The 22,374-nt window shown below is 34.4% G+C and overlaps 1 protein-coding gene across 2 annotated transcripts in view; it reads right to left on the bottom strand.

The window, feature by feature from the left end:
- The window catches only part of LOC120636306 (tyrosine-protein phosphatase corkscrew-like), a 60,797-nt gene that overhangs the window by 3,696 nt on the left and 34,727 nt on the right, over positions 1-22,374 (bottom strand). For both annotated transcript variants that reach the window (XM_039907732.1, XM_039907733.1), the window contains 7 exons: positions 9,134-9,301; positions 7,317-7,470; positions 6,607-6,750; positions 2,479-2,610; positions 2,057-2,184; positions 1,413-1,574; positions 408-518 (listed from right to left, as the gene is read on the bottom strand). In XM_039907732.1, the coding sequence (XP_039763666.1) occupies positions 408-518; positions 1,413-1,574; positions 2,057-2,184; positions 2,479-2,610; positions 6,607-6,750; positions 7,317-7,470; positions 9,134-9,301 (999 nt within the window). The remainder of the gene's footprint in view (positions 1-407; positions 519-1,412; positions 1,575-2,056; positions 2,185-2,478; positions 2,611-6,606; positions 6,751-7,316; positions 7,471-9,133; positions 9,302-22,374) is intronic.

Raw genomic sequence — 22,374 nt, 5'->3', positions numbered from 1 at the left:
TAAATTCACTCCACTGATGATTTCACATGAAATTGATAACGGCTTCCGATAAAGAATCTATAAAGCCTACTTCGTATTTTCGGGCTTGTACTCAAAATCTCTTAGAGCAACCAAACTTGACCAGACCCGGGAATCCAACCAATATGCATTCATGATACCAAGACACTCCATACTTCGCAAGGGAATTTTTCAAACGTTTTAGCTCAAAAATAGCGGAGCAGCATAAGGAACGGAGAGCTATGATTTAAGATTTATCTACGAATTGTGAAGTTACATTGGCAAGGAGTAGCTTAGGACACATTGCGTAGAAGATATTGAAATTAGCGGAGCGGAACATACGACAAGTTGTAAACGTTTATCGGTTGGTTCTACGAGTACAAAGATTATTGAGGCTACTTTTATTTTACCTGTTCTGGAGCGTCTTTTTCTTGTGAAATCCGATACAGTTTTCTATTAATATCTTCCATAAACGCTAAAACTCCTTCGGGCTCTTGAGGTTTGCCGTGGTCAGCCCAACCCTATAACATAAAACACACTAAAAATTAAAATAATTATATTTTAGACAAACTATAATTATTATAATTTTACATACAAAAGTACACGCAAACAAAATTAAGAGGTCGCGGGACGCCTAGCGCATGTAAACATCAAAACTATTTTGTGGAAAAGAAAATGTTTAAAGGGTGGTTTTTTAAGAAAATAAATATGGCATAAGCAACAGCAATATAAAAAGAAGAAAACTATATTTGAAATTCAGGAGCTTTAAATATAATTATTTATTTTAAAATCCCACGAACAGGAAAGCTCGGATTATTAGTTAGTCGCTTTTCCGGACTATGACAGCACTTTCTTATCAATAATTGAAGCAATCTTGCCGAAGCCAACGTGCGGGCTGTATAAAAAGCGTTACGATCCAAGGGCGTATTCACAATGGGGCAGGGAAAGCTGTTGCTCCACCCCAGTTGCTTATGAGTAGGACCATACAGAAGTACCAACACGCAATACGAAAAACCTGCGCGTGTTACTCGCGCAATTATATTCATTTGTTTCTGCTTCGTGACAAAGTCCCTCCCCCCATGAAACTATTCCCTCAACACTTTAATTCACACTTTGTGTAGCATAGTGCTATCCTTTACTAGTTGACAACATCACTACTTTAGATCTATTATTAAATTAAAATTAGAGATTTGTGTACAACAAAACTAGCAATATACTAGGTTATATATAATAGGTTCAAATCCTGTCGGTTCCGAATGGTTTTATATACACTTTAAAATTTATAAATTGCAAGCACAAATGTTTGAATTTGAAGTATTTATGGTAAAAACAGAGAGTAAGCGACAAGTATTCAAACTCAATATTTCTTTGTACATAATGGCAATTCAAACTTAAACTTATATTAAACAACTTACCGTAAATTGGAATTGATAAATGGTCCTACAGGTGTGCTTGTCAGACACATCGAACTCTCTGAGGAGATAATCCTCATAACAAGTCTCTGATATTGATTTAACTGTCAAATCGTCGTAACGTTCCTCTTGCCATGTCAGGGGCCAGTAACGCTCGCATTTTTTCTACAAGCAAAACAACACGGTTTAATAAAGTACAACTTCCGTGTAACCGTACCTACTATTATCAAAAAATAACAATTTTAAGAATAGGGACCATCTTTAAACTGTGACTTACTTATCATCATCATCATCATTTCATTAGTTAGCGTAACCGACCCACTACGGGTCTCCTACAATGAGAAGGGAAGGCCGTAGTCCACCAGGCTGGCCCAGTGCGGATTAGTGGACTTCACACGCCTTTGAGAAAGAACATTATGAAAAAACGTTTCTTAATAATGTTTTTCTTACCTATAAGGATCAGTGGGGTGATGGAGTAGAGAGAGACATGATGGTTTTGAGACTTCGGAATGGGAAGGAAGCTGTTTCTGACAGCCTTCGATTGAGGAATTTTGGTTCACAATACCAAGGCCGACCCACGGCTGTAGAGCTTTGGTGATGACGATGATGGTGATGTAGCTAAATAACCCCAATCGTAAAATATTTACCTTGCCTTTCTCGACCTCATTAGTGATCATAACAATGACTCTGACATCCTCTTGCCAGAGCATCCTCCAGAAATCATCTTTCGTGTTAGTGAGACAACCCTGCGTTGCTATGTATACTTTATCTTTTACTGAAATAAAGATAAAATGAAATAAATTTACAAGACGCGGCTCTCCTTTCAGAATGTGAAGGGCTTAGGCCGTAGTCCACTACGGTGACCAAAAGATCATTGGTAGCACTTCACAAGCCTTTGAGAACATTATGCATTATGGAGAACTCTCAGGCGTGTATAAATGAAAACGCACATAACTGAAAAGCTAGAGGTGCGTGCCCAGGATCGAACTCGGTCTCGGGAAGCCGATTAACCACTAGGCTATCGCCGCTTCGAAGACAGAATTATAATTGGTGTATTTTTAAAACATACCCAAATAACGACAACAAACGCCATTAATTTTGTCCAATTTAATGCCGCGTTTGACCTCTCGCAGTGCGTCATCTGATAAGGATTTCGTGACCAGAGGCACTGTCTTCTTTGTGTCACTCCTGAGTATTAGGGCTGTAACAAATTAAATAAAAACTGAGGGCCTAGACTCTAGACTCGAAGACGTGGCGTTAAAGTAGTGTGATTTTAGTTGAAAAACTGCAACTACGCAGAAAATAATTGTTTGATTTCAAGAAGGATTTAAATGTTTGGCGACTTTAAATTGTCGGCAATAATAATCGCCCACCTTTTCCTAAATCCCTAAGATAAGTTCAGTGGCTTACAAACTGATAGAAAAACACACTTCAGCACTGTATATAAATAAATAAATAAATATACTACGACAATACACACAACGCCATCTAGCCCCAAATTAAGCGTAGCTTGTGTTATGGGTAGGTACTAAGATGACTGATGAATAATTATATGAATAATATACGTAAATACTTATATTATATAGATAAACACCCAGACACTGAAAAACATTCATGTTCATCACACAAACATTGTCCAGTTGTGGGAATCGAACCGAGGGCCTTGACTCAGAAAGCAGGGTCGCTGCCCACTGCGCCAATCGTTTGTCCAATATGTGATGCTCATATGATGCATTGTGTGTGGATAAGGTTTAAAAAACCCATACAAATTTCGCAACTAAATGCGAGCCAATTAGTTGCATGAAGCCTGTTATTTGGAACTTTGAAATCAAATTATAACAATATATCAGGTATCTTAAGGTCCAGTAGTTTGGTCTAAGCGTTGATATTCAGGATAAACTCATACAGAAGTTAAGAAAATAGGAGATAAGCAAAGTTAGATAAACTAATGACTACGTGAGCCCGAAGGAGTAGACTCAAATGATTTAAACTTGATCCATGTATTCTTTGGCATCCTCGATCTCATTAGTATGACAATAACGCGCGTCTACAGTTCTATGAGACAATAAAGGCAATTTTCCTTGTAGTCCAAGAGGCAGAGGCCGTTTGTATCCCTGCTGCTCAATATACGCTTCTGTACTATTTACATTATAAACATTAAACATAATGAAACACCATTCAAAATGTTAAAATGCTTGGCTTTTACAATACAATAACCAATTGCGTATTTTAAGAATGTTTTAATAGTATTTGATGCAATATTACAAAGCTAACAACAACGCAAAGAATAATTTGCACTTGTTATTATAGGTGTATTTAAGAACGAGGATAATACCAATCCAATTGCACTATAAAATTATAATAATCATATTAAAACTGTTGCAATAAACTTAATCCTTCCTATTGGTAGGTACGGCTTTAATAATTATTGCGTAATGAAACTTGTGTTTATTATTCTAGATAGAAGCTTATAAAAATGCACACTTTTGGTGATATGGTATATAGGAATGGATAAAAATAGATATCATCGTAAGAAACTCATTGTCGGCCCACAGGGCACGGGTCTCCTCCCACAAAGAGAAGGGGTTGAAGCCGTATTACACCACGCTGGCCAAGTGCGGATTTGTGGACTCCTCACACCTTTGAGAACATTATGCATGTATGTTTCTTCTCGATATTTTCCTTCGCCGTTGAAGCAAGTCATGTGGTGCGTGCTTGGATTCGAACTCGGCTCCCCAAAAGTGAAGTCGAAGTCCTACCCACTGGGCTATCACCGCTACTGAAATGCTTTATGTCAATTCAAAGTAGATTCACTTTTGACGAATTCCCGGGTTTGAGTTCTGGCACGGGCAGTTTGAGAACTTATAATTTCTGAATTTTATGTTGTCTGGTACCATCCTAGCGAAAAAAACGTGCCACTAAGCTATTTAGCGTTCCGGTGCAATGTCGCGTAGAAACCGATTTGCTTTAGATTATTATAACTTTCATACCCCTTACAGATTAACCTTTTACTACTGGACTGCATCTTTCATACCCCTTACAGATTAACCTTTTACTACTGGACTGCATCATCACTTACCTTCAGGTGAGATTGCAGTCTAGGGTTAATTTGTAGTAAAATTAAAATAAAACTATGGACAAGCTACATAGCAATAATGTGTGTAATACTACGAAGCAATTCTTAATCTGATGTTTCAAAGGAGACTACTAATTTGGGAGCCAGACCCTACACGAAAGATATCTTATCCCAGATTTGTTTCTCATATTTAATGTGTAACATAAGAATGTCTTATTTTTATTCGATTACAAAAAATATATATTGTTGACTGGATTGCATTCTGTTTTTCTTCAGGCGAATTTCCTCTGATTCTGTAAACTTCTACTGACTCGAGTTAACTCAAATCAATATACCTACTCTAATCCAATTAAGAGCTCCAGGATTCCTCTTAAGCGTATCCATCAGATACTGATCACCACAAACAACTCATAGGGGTTCTATTTATTGCAACTTTTTAACTTCACGATTGTTTTAGTGGAAGTAGAGAAAAATTGCTTATAACAAAGAACTCGCCTGAAGTAAAACACAAAGCAATATTTATGCGCTAACCAGTGGTATCAAATGTAAAAATACATATTTTTGCTACACCTAATATAATTGCCGACTGAAGATTTTCTTTCTATGGGCTGTGACCATTCTCCTTTATCATCGCGAAATGCATTTTACACACATATATAATTACGACTTTAATGTCATGCAGGATCAGAGCATAGCTCTCGGTTTATTGTACATACAATTACCATAGGTGCTACGCTCTAAACAGGATCTCGAGCCATGAACTTGACGAGAACTGAGTCCTTGGATGTATTGCGTGCTATTGTTTGAATACTAATAGTTTCTAGTGCGTTTTACGTAATTGCGTACAAATTGTTGTGTCATAATCACTATCACTATCATACTATATCCAGTGGCGTGCACTACATAGACGCACAAAAGCACTGCCTAACATAAAATGTTTGTAAAACTCATAAAGGGGCCGGATTTTATGCCATTTTCCTTCTTTATGCATACCCTGGTCAAAAACGATGTGCACGCCACTGACTTTAGCTAATAGTGGCATGGTGTACAGTACTACTACCTCACTGGCTAAACTGTTAAATGTGTGAGAGTTTTGAAATAATCGATTTTTACGCGGCGTCGTACCGGAACGCTAAATCGCTTAGCGCACTTTACTTCGATTTTATTTACGAGCTCCATTTATTTACATGCGAACCGTTTTTTGTATTCAACTTCTTAAATTGTAATGCTGTGCAAATAAGAAGTTCCTACCTACTTATAAATAAGCAAATACATAAACCATATCAAACAACATTGTTGCTAGAAGTCTACACCGATGTTTTATGTTTAGCATATTTGGTGAGGGCTGACGTGATAACGCAAAAAACAGGCTCAGACGTTTTGAATGTATATACCTAACTTTGCTCATATCGGTTCGGTATCGGGCTAGCTTAGGCAGGAGATAAAAATTATATCACCCGATGATATCCCCTGACAGGGGATATAATTAACATGTCCACCTGCTAAAGCACGGGAACATGGAATAGGAGAAGTTTACCCCCTTTTATTATTACACATATTTTTTTTGGATATTATAACCACTTTTGCGCCAGTGTTCTGAGAGTTGATAAAGCTGTGGGAGAAGATAATTTTTTATCCTTTCCCCGGGGATATAATTGTCTCGGAATAGGAGAAGTTTACCCCCTTTTGTTATTACACATATTTTTTTTTGACATTATAACCACTTGTGCGCCAGTGTTCTGAGAGATATATTTGGATAATTTTTTATCCTTTCCCCGGGGATATAATTGTCTCCTGTCAATATTAGCCATAATATTCTCTGATATCATCATCATCTTCATTATTAACCCATTACGGGCCCACTACAGGGCACGGATCTCCTGCCAAAATGAGGTTCAGGCCGTTGTATGATTTTAGGCCGTGCGTAGGTATTGGTAGACTTCGAGGTTTAATCACGATGTTTCGAAAGAAAATTAGAAATGCACATAGCTCCGAAATGTTAATCGATCGAACTCGGTCACCACGAAAGGGAGGCCGAAGCTCTAACCACTAGGCTATCCCCGCTTTTTAGACTAAGTAAATAAAAATTCTTCTAACCTTAGAAATAATAAATTGACTTACAATTGACACTGTTTAGGCTTTCATTAGACGATTGTACTGAACTCGAGGAGTCTCCAAGACGTGATGATCGGATATAATTAGCATTAATATAGTCCGATTCACTGCGGTCACAGCGCTTGCGCAAAACTACACGTGTCTGGTCGTCTGGAATAAATAAAAATCCATTTTAAAATTCTCATTGCATTTTCATGAGTGAAAGCATCCTAAGTGTCTGGTTAAGCGGCGAAGGTTTTTAGCTTGGTCCATATAACGATTTTATCTTCGAAAAAAACATTTATGTTCTCTTATTTAACGATGTCTCTACCATGTGTAGGTACCTAATCAGGTAAATTGTAAACTAATCAATGACATTGTAAAACGTGTTTTTAATCGATGTTTAAAAAAGGATGAAGCAGATAATCGACTAAACTGATTTTCGCTTATGAAAATTTTTTTTATTGGATGCCATTGTTAACATATCGTAATATAAAAAATCATAGTTTTTACAAATAGTACTTTCAGGCGAAGGCTTGCTTATAAGCAAACGTAGGCACTTTGATTTTTGCCATAGATTTTAACAATATAATTAAGTTGAACCTACATATACGGAATAAAATAGAGCTCTATAAGACGAGCGAAAAACGAAAGCGAAATAAACTAGAACAGTAGACAACAGTATTGAATAGAAACTTAGTCAAACTTATATGACATAGATAAGATAATAAACTTACAAGGCAATACATTTCGGTATCTGTTTTTCTGAATGTTCTCCAACTTTTGCCCTTCGTTTGTTGAGAAAACGTGAATGGCTTCAAGTACCTTCAGCGCCTGAAATTCTCCCTCGAATCCACTGTCACAATCTGCCTTTTTCAATTCATCCATTGCCTGAAAATAATCAGTATTATTATCAATTTATTATGGTATACATCTTATAACGATGAAGCACTCGGTAAAGTGGTGCCAATTAGGTCTCGACTGGTGGGAGGCTTCGTTCGTGGCTCACCTTGGCAACAAAGACGAAGCGATTTAGCGTTTCGGTACAATCACATAGTAACCGATTACGGATAGGTATGGGTTTTGCCGTGTGGTGACGGTAGAACAGAATACAGTTGTCACCATCCTACTTCTTCCCGCGGGTGTCGTACGAGGCGACTTAGGGAATATAATGGAGAACGGCTGACAGCGTCCTCTGTACTTTCACTACTATCTACTGCGATCACCAACCCATCTGCCCAGCGCGGTGATGATGAGAAAACTCTCCCGAGTGGGACTTTAGCCCAGCAGTGGACTCTTATAGGCTATTGATGATGATGATGATGATGATAATGATAATGGGCTTAATATAAATGCTATACCCCTAACAGATTAGCCCATTATGATCATTGACTGAATAAAAATAATGTCGTACGCAAATATCTAGACTAAACTGACGTTGTACTAAACAAGTGCTTGCTTTCTCAGCAAGAAAGACAGGTTAGAGGACAGTAATAACATCGAACTGTCTGTAGCTTGGTTTAGAGATTTTCGTACGACAAATTGATTGTCATAAGAGTATTTGTTCGTTAGTAAAAGAATATATAAGAAAATTTCACTAATTAATATAAAGATCTCTATAAGCAGATAACAACTGATTAGTTCCTATAAAACATCGTAGGAACCAAAATGGCAGTTTGGGTATAAGTAATACTTAATGAAACTTCTTTTTGTTACTGGATCATTGCGCTCGCCTGTATTTGCAACATAGTAATATGATAAGTGATGATTAAAGGTGGAAGGTCGCTAATCTGGGACTTAGTTAACCCAAGTTTAACTACCATTATCTGCATTACCGCGGCATCTTATCGGACGACCTTGACAAGAGAAGTAAAACCTTCAAAACACCCAGATATATATATGAATACTAGCGATCCCCAGCGCCATCTGTCGGGCTGATTTGTGAATCTAAACCATCCAGGGTGCCACCCAAACGCATACCAAAAAATTCATTCAAATCGGTCCAGCTGTTTAGGAGCAGTTCTGTGACGTACAGACGCACACAACAAATATATATATAAAGATATGTCTTAATAAATATTATTCGTCTTATGTGTTTTTCACCAAATTAACTCTTAAACAGCTGAACATATGTGGATTAAATTCTGGGTGTATATTTCACTTGCTTTAAAAACATAATTCGTTGGCAGTGCTTCTCTGTCTGCTCATATGTATATAAGAGCCGTGAAGAGACGGCAGTTCAAATAACTCCTCTTCTTGGGAGCTTCACGCAGTTGACTACACGAGGTGACTAAGAAAATATAACTGAGAACGGGCAGCCGCGTCCTCTGATGTACTCCTACCGCATTTATTGCACCACACCTATTGCAAACCCTCTGCACTGCGTGATGAACATGGGCAATACCTCCTATTGGGGGAGGACTACATACCAGATCAAAGTTAGACGTAAAGTCACCGTATAGTCCTCGTACGTCCATGTGTTTTGGTTCGGGTGGTGAAATTACATGTTCTTATGAATGAAATGAAGATGGTAATACTTGTAACTTTTGCATACCTGAACTTTCTTGTCAATGTCGTGGGCTCTCAGGCAAGTGCCACTGACTGGTTGCAGCAGGCGCAAAACGTCTCCCGATGTCTCTATCATAGGGTACGCTCGGAAGTGCTCGATCAACCCTACCAGGTCGTCGAACTGCTCGCCACTGCCAACGTCGTACTTGCCTTGCTGTGAACAGAACAGTAAATAAAAATAAACAATAAGTTAATCCGACTTGACAATTATCGCATTTAAAATATTAAAAAGACTGAAAGCCAATATCATATTTTATTTATGGTTTTTAATTGCATAATGCCTTATTATTTGTGAATGATATTTTTTTGTTTTTGTAACAATTTGTTCAAAACAATCATAGTGATTCCTAATATCGTAGCTATTACACAACGACTTTACTGAGTCGTGACCGTCCATGAATCGAATGGACTTTTATGAAATCGAATAAAACCATGGGGTAGTTTTCTATCTTATGTTAAGTTTCTATTATGATATCGATAGCAATTTATTATCTCACTGTAAAACCTTTTTCACTTGTGTGGTTTTATTTAATTAAAATGTAAGCAATAATAAACTAAATAGCGGAAAATAATGTGCCTATAAGAAAATGTACCTACACTTAAATACGACCCTCATTTAAGATTACACACTGAACTTATAGGAACATTATTAACATTATATGGGGAGAGGAGAGAAAAAAAAAAAATAATTTCAAAAAGGGAACTACAAAATATACTTTCACTATATTCACCTTTAACGTTTCAAAGAAACGCAAATTAACTTAAAAAGGTCCCTCGATATCCTTTCTTACAAAAAACTTGTACAATTTAATTGGTTCTGTTTTTACTAATTATATACCTACTACAGATTCCCGAGGTGTAATTTCCATTTTCTCAGATACTCACGTCACTGATTTGTTGAACTTACCCACTTGTCTTAATTATGATCAGAACCATGTCACGCATCAACAATGATAACTAACAGGTTCTTTTGTTCACCAATACTATCATTTAATTACGTTTAACATAAGTCGAATTGAAATTACAAACTCTACCAGGCATAACTTAGTAACATATATTAATAATGCAATAAAAGACTAAAAGCACTAGTTGATTATTATTATTAATATATTATTATTAAAAAACAACAAAATACAGTAAAAATAATGCAGGGGTTTCCATACAATAGTAGGAAACGACTTTAGCGTACAGGAACTTATGGTTAATGTTACAAAAAATCTTTTCATAGAAGATAAGTCTGGACAATTTAAAAGTTTATTTTACAGGCTTCTTCGTTTAATATTTCTATAAACAATACCCAATAATAACTCTTCGAAAACACAAAATATAAGAAATCTTTTCTACGTTAATACATGAATCTACAACTAATATTTACCAGAAACTACAAAGTACTTCGGCCTAGAAATAAATTTAAACATTAGGAAATATATACAACCTTTAAAGACGACACTGAAGCAGCTTGTTAAATGTAAACACCAGAGTCTCATCATTAGAATGTGATAAACCCGGTTATTTCTCATAGATTACCCCATTTGACAATGATAACACGGATATTTTTCACATTTATACTTCTTTGTCATCAGCAAATCTTACCTTTAATTATAAATACCATTAAAAAACAGGCACAAAGTAAACTATTTGCAATTTTTTAAATTTTAATCTCCAAACACTACGTCCGCCGATTGAAAACACATAATTTGCGCAGATGTCAGATGCACACTGCACATCCTATGTCCAAATAGTAGTTAGGTATATCGACCAACCATACATCACAAATATAATCTCTGTGACCAGTATGATCCCCTGGTACAATGGTTGCAGCTCTGTGCACTATTTGTATCTTTACACGGTAGCGCCACCTTCCAATCTCATTGGAAACTGAGCAGAATGAACTTAGTTATAGATGCACTTGTGACATATAGCTAGAGAGCTAGTGGAAAATTTTATTTCATTGGGAGTGACTGGTTATAAAATAAAATTTGATTTAAACTAGGTTAAAAAATGTCGAGCGCAATCCAAATTACTAAAAGTACATCCGAACTTGTAAAACAGCGTAACGTTATTATTACGACGCCAACACACAAACAACACCGCCAAAAACAAACTGCCTCTCTTTTTTCCTTAAATAAATTTTGGCACTCCGTTCGTCTGTCAAAATGAAATGCAAATCTAATCATGCCAGAAAATAACATAGAGCGTTAATGTTATATACAATAACTTTATAAAACGTTTGGTATAAATAGCTGCATATTGAAGTCAAGGCAGGTGACATATGGCAGGTCACTGTAGCCGTGAAAATACAAAAAAAAAATAAAGTCAAAAAGACTGTAGGTATACACATATACCTGTCACAGACTTCTTTGAAGAGTTCAAACATATTGTTGTTTTATTAATGTGAGGTCATGCTACACGTGTAAACTTGTAACTTAAGCAAAAGAGTAACAGGCACATCTAAAAAAAACGGACAGTCAACATAACCGGGGAATTCATTTTATTATCACTACAAACCACCACCTCTTAATTTGTAACTTTAAAATTTCAGCACTGTTCTAAAATATATAAATAGGTAAGAATTAATAAGACATTTGTATGTTATATGGTCAAATATAAGGTAAAAATCGTTTTATAACTAATTTCAAATCATCTCAGTAATAAATTGAATAGAGACGCAGGAAATATTAAGATATAATAATTATTTGCCAGAGGTGAAGGCCGATCATTTTTTAAATTATCATTGAATAAATGCAGAGGGTATAATTTGCTCATCGTTATATTTGGTTTAAAAGTCAATTCTTGTTCCCCGAAAAGAATAAAAATAATGTATTAAATATTGTGTATACGTTGCGCGCTGTATGCCCTTAATCATGTGACGCTATTTTGTCGAAAAAGGTAGAGGTAGGAAAAGAGGTTACTAAGGCACGCGCCAATATTCACAAGGCCTCAAAGCGCCTAGTTCCTGCATGGTTTTTAGTAGACTTAAAAAAATAGGTAATATTATTATTTATTGTAATTTTAAATACAATACGATTGTATTATTAAATAAATTATGATAGTGGTGTGTCCAACAAAACAGGCTTTCTCGATTTTTCATTGTCTCGGTAAACTTTTCCGTTTTTCTTTTTTTTGCCTAAAACATTATTCAGACTATTACCAATATTTAAAAACACAATTATATTCGCTTGTTAGCCAAATCTATTTGTTCTATTCTGTTAACAAGTGTTACTATAACCAGCCAACCAAACAGCAATTTATTTGTATTAAATGTTTATACCCATGAATAAAATCCATAACTAGCAAATAATGTTGGAGACAGCTTTTAACATATTCCATAACTCATTTATTAATAACGCAATGACGGAATGCCTGAAGTCTACTTTAGTGGCTATAATAATCAACTGCCGATAAACTTCTGACACGCGACCTATAATTACGAACCACTAGCTCCTAGGCTTTACGCTCGAGTCTAGACTTTTCGCGCATGCCCTGTGTCGAAATAACCTCTCCTTATTCATGTTACCCTGGTAGAATTCAATGCACAAAATGGCAACGTTGCATTCACGAGGATTACGAGATTTTCACCAGAGGGTATTAGCGCTCGTGCACAAATAAATAAGTGCGAGTTAATTTATCGATTTTTTTTTGCTATTATTATTTAATATTTATGCCTGATGTCACTAACCATCGTCAGGCAATGCGTAAATATTCCTCCTAAATCATTAGGCATTCAATTTAGGCGGAGCATGGTTTAGTGAAACGTGCATTAGTTTTATTAATACTTGCAACCATCTATGTTCAAAAGGCATCAGGTTATGTTGTTTTCCATTTTAAATTTTTTTATACTAATACACAAAGTTTTTTTTTTTTGCTTTGATGACAGACCATTTTGGTACTACTAGGATGATTAAATAATAGTAGTTAGAGGTGCACTAGCTCTATTAGAGAAAAGGAAAATTATACGTCACTTGGTTTTTATTATAAGCACTTTACATTTCACTTAAGTGTCAAACATCATTAAGTGAAATGTGAATACTGATCGTGCTGGAATGTGAGCACTGCAACTTACTATTCAACAGTACAAATAATGCTAATCTGTTAAGTTATTTGATCAATTATATCAATTTTGGTGATGATAAATTACAAAATAGAACAAGGGATACCTACTAGGTCAAGAAGGGTGTTTTTTTCTAAATCGTAATAATTGAAGAGTAAATCACATGGCACACCTCATTGTAAGTAAAAAAACGATGCCTATAAATAAAGCAAAAGTTCACAGAGCATACAAGGAACGCGTCCTAAAAGTGCCGCCCAGTTTCCATCGACCTCAGACATAAGTGTTAAGAATCATGTGCCTGTAATAACACCGACTACTTGTCTTTCAGGTAGCAACACAGCACAGCTAAAAGAGGCCTAAAAATAAGGCATTAAAAAATGACGATGATGAATTTTAAACAAACTTACGTAGTTATTGCGTCTGAACATTTTTATTTTGAGTAGAAAGTACCGAATTACAAAAATAATATTCAATATCTCCTTCAACGGTACGAACCCTCAGTGTGCGAGTGTTATTAGTACTTGGCCGGTCATTTTATGTTAGTAGTAGGTACCTGTATAATATATTCGTACGAGTATTTACCAAAGTACGAGATGCTAGGGAATACCTACCCATAAAATCCCAGTACCCAACTATCCATCATGCTTGTACCATAAATAAAAAGTTCAAGGTCTGATTGACCAAGTCACTCCTCGATCCCTAGGCATTAAGGTAATATTTCTTATTTCGCGTTTCCGTTTATAAGCCGTATTTTTAAGTCGTGCTAACAAAATCTTCCTCTACCGAATCCTTACATTATGTTTTCATATTAGTAAACATTAACACAAGGTATTGGTATGGTATTCTTTGAAATAAGTTGTGCTCACTAGTTGCACATACTGTTCTAAAGATGCCTCTTTTATACTTTTGTATTCCTGGTAACAGAAAAGTGTTTGCGACGTTGCAATTGAACTATTTTGGAATTTTGTGGAAAAGTAATGTCTGAGGCGACTACTAACTAGCTGCGGTTTTTAAGGTGGACTGGCATTTCTCGATGACATTTTTGGATCTGAAAAGTCTTTCAATATATAGAAGATAGCAATCATTTTATTTGAAATTTATATAAAAAATATCCTAAACAAACATGAAAAATCGTCTTCAAACAAAACATTTATTTTTAATCGAATCTTTTGAAAATGTTTGGTTGGATATTAAGAAAGCGTTGTTTTTGGATATTAAGAAAGCGTTGAAATTTGTTCTAAGACATTATAAGCATTCCTTATAATGTCTTAGAACAAATTGAGGCCCACTTTTCTTGCAACCGATGAATATTGATCCACATTTTATATTAAATGATATTCCACTATACTAAAATTGTCTGGAGCATACGAAATGAAGTTAGTCGTATAAACGGGCTTCAGTGTAAGTATAATGTTCAATAGAACCAACTTGTGAAACGTTATCAATCGGTATATTTTGTTAACTCAAACATTGAAAATAAATAAAAAGATAAATGAAACGTACTGAGTTAAAAACCTCCCCTTTAAGTCGGCGAGATACTGCAGAGTTATATTCGGAGTGCGTGCGTATATATGTCTTTGCTTTCATGTTATCCTGGTAGCCGAATGCACCTAATGTACGTGTAGGTACTTATGATATCGTTTACTGCATCTGTGAGTGAGTTTGATGCGTTCTATCTTAATTAATTAATGCGTGCAATTAGTATTTCACTACTAAAAATAGTAAAACAGGAATTGTGCCCAGACTTTGCTTGTATTGGCGCAACACATTAATATTTCTTATGGTTAGAAATTTTGTTTCGGTGTGATCGAACATCCACGCATCTACACAAACTTTCACACGATATGTGAGTCGTTTGTTAGTTTGGGTATTAAATTTATACTAAACCGTTAAACCAATCCTACCTCTTGCTGCTAAGAGCAAGATTCACTTTTAAATACATAGTACAAAGAAAAATTATCTTCAAACTGGTAGAAATAGCTTAAAAGCATGACATAATAGCGTTGCAAACTAAAACTCAACCTTAAATGCTCAACATGGCCGCCACGTGCACTCTTTCTTCTACGTCCAATTTTTTTCGCAATATTTTAATAAAATTGAAGTACCGTAATAATCAGTAATCCCTAATCTTAATAGCATTTTTTATTTTATTCCAGAAAACTTTGCCGGTCAATTGCGTTAAAGTCAACAATGACAACAACACAGCATAATAAAGGTTTCCCAAACAAAAATCGTGTTTTGTTATTTGTTTTCTTTTCCTCGATCTTCATAATGTTAATACTATGTGGTTCATATTGGTACGATATGTTAAGCATGCAAGTCGAGCGGGTTTTTTTTTTTAATAAATGTTAATATTTATTGGGCATACCTACATAACTCAGGAGTAAAATGAAACATTTGGCAAATATTTTTTAAAACATTGGATACAAGTTTTTTTAGATTTTAGCGAAAATCCTAACCTTAAACCACACCTAGTAGTGTTATTTATTATTTTAACTTTGAAAACATAATTTAAACAACAAACATAATTAACGCAAGCATTTCATGAAAAACTAACAACACAGTTGCCTTTTTAAACCTTTGTAATATAATTCAATTAATTGGTCATAGTTATCTGATTAATAAGTAAATTATAATAACGATAATAGGACTATTTTAATCAGCCAATCCAGTCATATGTGTTATAATATATAATTGAAGCAAATTTGTAGTCGTTATTACAACCCACATTCTTGCGACGGAAGGATCGTATTTCAATAATGTTCAAAACTCCAAATTTTAGGTGCAAAATAAATTAAAAATATAAATAAGATAGGCCCTGGTGGAAAGACGAGGAAAACTGGCTTTCTAACTAAACTACCTCTTGTCCGAAGAGATGTTGTGCAATCGAATGCATTCAAGTGCATTCTGATACCAGGCGATCAGACTTTCCGGGGAGTTGAAATTGCACTTATCGTGCCAATCCTAGTTTGTAGTTGTTACTCACACAATAGTGCGATCTGACGTCAATCGCGATGACGTAAATGAGAGAAAATGTAGAAATTGATGTGACTGTAGAGGTACCTCCACATTTTCTAAACAGCTCTTATCCCATAATGTTTCTGTTGCAGGAAAATGTGCAGGGCAATGCAACAATGTACAAAATAGTACTAGGAGTGCAAAAGATGTAAAGAAGTAGTCATATCGTAGTGGGCATATCGGTATTTGTATGGTTTCTTAGGGTTTGTGAATATGAATTGATTTTTTAGGATATTCATTATCAACCAACCAAAACTAAACCTTTAAATTTTGCATATAAAAACAACCAATTAATTTATTTTTTTCGAATTGGTTGTTCAAAGTCGAGTTCTAAAAATCTATCTTGCGGAATATATAAATAGGTATATTTCAAATATCTAAAAAATGTTTCTTTGCTTAATAATATAGGAATCCTCTCCATACCTCAACAATTTTTTTTAATTTTTTTTCTTAAATGTTTATTAATAAAATGTAGTATGCCTATTATTAATAAATAAGTATTCTTACTATTTTGTTTTTATAGGTGACTTTCAACATCGGCTTTACTCACTTATGGGTAGGTACTATTCGGGTGAACTGAATAATTTAATATTTAATTTAGCTATTACTTTGTGAACCAAATTGTAATTGAAATTTACTTCATTATCTTAACATCTGAATATTATACTGATTGTTAGTATATAATAATTATGATGATTTTTCACGACAATCTTGGCAGGATATGAAGATTATGTACCTATTAAGCTTACTTTTATGTACATATACCATGTACAAGCAAAAACATTATAAATGAATAAATAGAGTAGGGACACGCAGATAATTTTTCTCCTGTCCTGATAAGTTTTTTCACGTTTCAATAATTTTTTGATGACCTGCGCCATGGCGCAGTGGCGAGCCACGTATGTTGTTTTATATTATTAGCTGAAAAGGCTGAAAGAGCCTTGGCTAGTTACCACACCATTGACTAAGCGTGTCGCCAAGTGATTAAACTTTCGGGAACAATGCCGCGTAGAAATCGATAAGGAGTAGCCCGCTACGACCTTAGACTGCATCATCACTTATCACCAAGTGAGACCGTAGATAAGGGTACATTTGTAGAGCAATCAAAAAAGTCTTTATCATTCCCAACATCTCTGTGCAAAGTTTCATTCCATTTTTATTTAGCTGACTTTTTCGTATTTATGCTATTGTTAGTAGGGTTAACATACATAGATTTTTCATGGTACAAAAAAAAATTAAATGTACAGTACTTGTACCATGGATTTATTGTTTCATTGTGGTAAGACTTTTTTTTACCGCCGTACATAAAACGTTACCGGTTGGAGGACCCTGCCATGACCATAAGAAGAAATTCCTTTATGTGCAAGCCCCTATGCTATAATGTACTACATATTATTAGGGTAGCAGAATTAATAAAGATATTTTATTAGAATAATGACAGACTATCTTAATATCTTCTGTGTTACATCACCGTTGCAACATTGTGTGCAGTAGGTACAGTTTATTTGCTATAGTATAAATTGTTAGAGTGATGCGTAAACAGGCAGATGGACAAAAGTTCGTGGCAGGCTACGGCCTTCGCTAGTGGTTTCTCTACCGACATAGCCATGCCTCTAAGAGTTTTAGTGTTCAAATACTGCGTAGAAACCGATTAGGGTTTTAAAAGAACTGAAATAATAGGGATATCCCTAACAAGTAGCCCGCCACCATCTTAGACTGCAACATCACTTACCACCAGGTGATACCACCAGGTAAGCTAATTTTTAGAGCAATAAAAAAAAGTCTGGATCATTCCCAACATCTGCGTGCAAATTTTCAATATGTTGTTCTTTAGCTGTCTTTTTCGTATTTAATTATTTTTAAGTAGGGTTACCAAACCTTGAACTTTCATGACATTTCAATGGTACACAAAAAAAATTAAATGTATAAAAGTTTTACCACGGATTTATTGTTTTAGTAAGTTTAGACTGTCTTTAACTGCCGTTCATTAGTCCGTTACCATTTAAAGACCCTACGGTGACCATAAGAGGAAGTATACTTTATGTGCAAGCCCCTATGCTATAATGTGCTACATATTATTAGGGTCGCAGAATTAAATAAGATGTATTAGGAGGATGACGGACTAGTTATCTTGATATTTACTTAGTGACATCACCGATGCAACATTGTGCGCAGTGTTACCCGTAGGAACAGTTTATTTGCCATTTAAATTGTAATTAAAACCGTCCAATAGTTTCTAGGCAGATGGACAAAAGTTAAATAAAAATCTGTTATGCGTTATCTATCGATAATAAAGTATGCCAAATTTTTTTATTTTTTTTATTGTTCTGACACAGCTTTATTAAAAGTCTAAATAGATTTTTTTTACACACCAAAAGGTTAATTCATATGTTTCTTTGGGTATTTATAATTTATAAGATTTATCATTTAAAATTGAAATGATATTATATTCATTAGAACTCATAAATATTTTATATTTGTTATCTTTTTTGTGGAGACTTTTTTATTGGTGGTATCACCAAGAAACGTCAGACGATTAGCGGTATGACTACCATACTCCCTAACAGGTTAGCCCGCTACCATTTTTGAAGTCAAGGGCTAACTTTCAACTGCGGCTCTACCCACGTGTAGATAATACAAGTGTGTACTGTAGTACATAATTAAAAGGATAAGTACTTCCCTAATAGTTAAATATTATTAATGCGTTGTGAAATACTGAAAACATCAAAGAAATACTGAAAAGACAATTTGGGAACTGCTATAGTTTAGCTTCCAGGTACAATACCGCGTAGAAACCCATTGGGGTTAACGGTTTAATATACCTGTCATAATAAGGATATCCCAAACAAGTAGCCCCCACCATCTTAGACAACAACATCATTTACCACTAGGTAAGACAGTAGTCAAGAGAAAATTATTAGGTACAGTAAAAAAAGTCGTGATCTTTCCTAACATCTCTGTGAAAGCTTCAATGTGTTGTTCTTTAGCTGACTTTTTCGTATTTAATTAATTATACGTAGGGTAACCAAACCTTGATGTTCATGACATTTCAATGGTAAACATTAAAATTCAAATTTACAATACTTTTACCACATAATTATTGTTTCAGTAAGTCTAACCGCCATTCATAATCCAATACCATTTGAAGACCCTGCGATGAAGAGGAAGTAATAGTTTATGTGCAAGCCCTTATTCTATAACGTACTACACATTATTAGGGTCACAGAATTAAATAAGATGTATTTGAATAATGACGGAATAGTTATCTTGTTATTATTTACAAAGTAACATCACCGTTGTAACATTGTTTACAGTGCTACCCGTAGGAATAGTTTATTTCCCATTTAAATTGAAATTAAAATCCGTCCCACAGATTCCGTGTAACGCGTGAACTGGCAGATGAACAAAATTAAAACAAAAACCTGTTATTGGTCCTCTATCTACAGTAAAGTTAGCCCCATTTAAAATTTTCATATTTTTTAAATATACCTCTATTTAAATCCCGTCACACTTTGATTGAAAATCTATTTTGTTCAGACCATATCCTTTCTTATTGTGGGAAGAGACCCGTACACTGTAGCGAGCCGGTGATATGATGATGATGATCATTTAAATAATATTATATTAGAACTCATATTTTTTTTTATATTTAGTTTAATTTTCTTACCTTTTTTGTGAGGACTTTTTATTATTTCTGGTATCACCAAGAAACATCAGAATTATAGGCAATAAAAAAACCAGATTATATGGATATTAAATAAATTTTCATTCTATTATGTTTTTATTTGTCAGTAGTTTCAACCTCGGCTTTACCAACGTGTGGATACTGCTTCTGTGTACTGTAGTACATAATAAAAAGAATAAGTACTTCCCTAATAGGTAATTATTCATATTGCTTGGAGAAGTACTGAAAACATCAAAGGGCCAATTTGGGAATTTATAGCTGCTATAGTTTCTACGGGCTGGTATCGTGGGAGGCTTTAGCCTTGGATAGTGCCATCAAGCGATTTAGCGTTCAGGTACTTTACCGCGTAGAAACCGATTAGGGTTATGGATTTTATAAAACTGACGTAATAGGGATATTTCTAACAAGTAGCTCGCCATCAGCTTAGACTGAAACATCACTTACTACTACTACTAACTAGATACTAGGTGAGACTGTAGTCAAAGGTAGCCCTTTGATGTAGAAAATAAAAAAAAATCTTTAACTAATCATTCCTAAATATGCGTACATATCATATTATCGGTGTGCAAAGTTACCACACCGATAATATGTTATGTAAATAACCTTTGCTTTCGTGTGTAAGTAGGGTAGGTAATAAGTAGGGTAACTAAAGTTTGTGGCTTCAGGACATTACAATGGTACACAAAAAATAAAAATATATTGGACTTGTAGTACAAAAAATAAAAATATATTGGACTTGCTTAGTTGTGGTAAAACTGTCCTTTACTGCCATTTAAAATTCATTACCAATTCAAGACCCTCTAGGGTGACCATTTGGTGCTGTAATGTAGTACATATGATTAGGGTTGCAGAATTAACTAAGATGTATTCGATTAATGATGGCCTATGTTGATATACACTGAGTTACATCACCGTTGCAACATTGTGTGAAGTGCTATACGTAGTTTAGTGATCTAATATCTTCACTTCTAATATATTCACCGCCTAATAAGTGAATTCACAGATAGACAAAAGTTAAATAAAAATCTGTTTTGGGTTCTCCATCGAGATAAAAGTCTGCCCTATTTTTTTTTCTTTTTAATTTTGGTATCGTCACGCCACAGTTTTATTATAAGTCTAAATAGATATTATATTAAGAGACCAAAGGATTGTTACAAATATGCTTTGTCGTTAAAAATAGAATTATTAACAATAAATTATTTAATTAAATTATTTTGCATCTAAGACAAAGTTATGCTTTTATTAATATAATCCATAGAACATCTTTATTGAGGGGACTTTTGACATTGTTACTTTAGCGCCGTACAATATTCGTAAACGGTTGGAACCCTGCGAGGAACATAAGAGTAAGTAACTTTATGTGCAAGCCATTAGGTAGCACCAAGAAACGTTAGAATTCAACGGAATAAAAAAACCAGGATCATAAATAAAATTTCGTTTCATTTTGTTTTATTGGTAAACAATTTTAACCGCGGCTTTACCCACAAGGCACGTGTGGAAACTACGTTTGTATACTGTAGACTATTCTATAGTTAACAATAAAAAGGATAGGCACTTCCCTAAAAGTTAATTATTATTAATGTGTGGAGAAATACTTTCTGAAGACCCTAGGATGACCATTAGATGCTGTAAGTAGTACATATTATTAGGGTTGCAGAATTAATTAAGATGTATTCAAATAATGACGGTCTATCTTGATATTGGCCGAGTTACATCACCGTTACAACATTGTCTGCAGTGTTGCCCGTAGGAACAATTTATTTGCCATTTAAATTGAATTTAAACCTGATTAATAGTCTCCTCCTGATAAGTGAATTGATAGATCGACTAAAGTTAAATTAAAAAATGCATATATGAAACGAATATGCTTTGTGTTTTTGATATTAAGTAAAACTTCTTTAGGCACGACTAAGGAGTAACTCAGACGTCTGTGTAGTTTCCGCTATTTAAAAATAATAATTTGGATTGGTCGTAAAATATGTAATATACTCACGCTTCTTGACTTATACGCCAGCTAGTGGCAAATACCATAATCAATAAGGATTATTTATTTCCAATGTTTTCAAACGGTTCGAATAGCAAAGTGAATAAAAATTCAACAGTTTAAAAAAAAAATTTAAATTGCAAATTTTTTTTTAAATCTCTAAATATAACTGTTTATTTACTACTTTTGTAATATATAAATAATTAATAAATTTTCTGACATTGGCTGATCTAACCTTCAATTTTCTACTCTCTATTATTCTATTTAAGAAATGAAAATATTTATAAAATTTGAAAGGGATATTAATGAATTTTAAATAAAATATAAAATGAAATAGTGAATATTAAATAAAAGAGTCCGAGGATCATTTTACTCTTTCATCAATAAATAATAATACAAAATTCAAAAAAAAATTCAAAATTCATAATTCATTTATTTCAAGTAGTCCTAATTAATAAGCACTTATGAAACCTCAAGTAATAAAAGCTA

The sequence above is a fragment of the Pararge aegeria genome, chromosome Z (genome assembly GCF_905163445.1).
Source record: "Pararge aegeria chromosome Z, ilParAegt1.1, whole genome shotgun sequence".
NCBI classification, from domain to species: Eukaryota; Metazoa; Arthropoda; class Insecta; order Lepidoptera; family Nymphalidae; genus Pararge; species Pararge aegeria.
The sequence above is the reverse complement of the archived record's forward strand: the minus strand, read 5'-3'. Positions and strand labels throughout refer to the sequence as shown.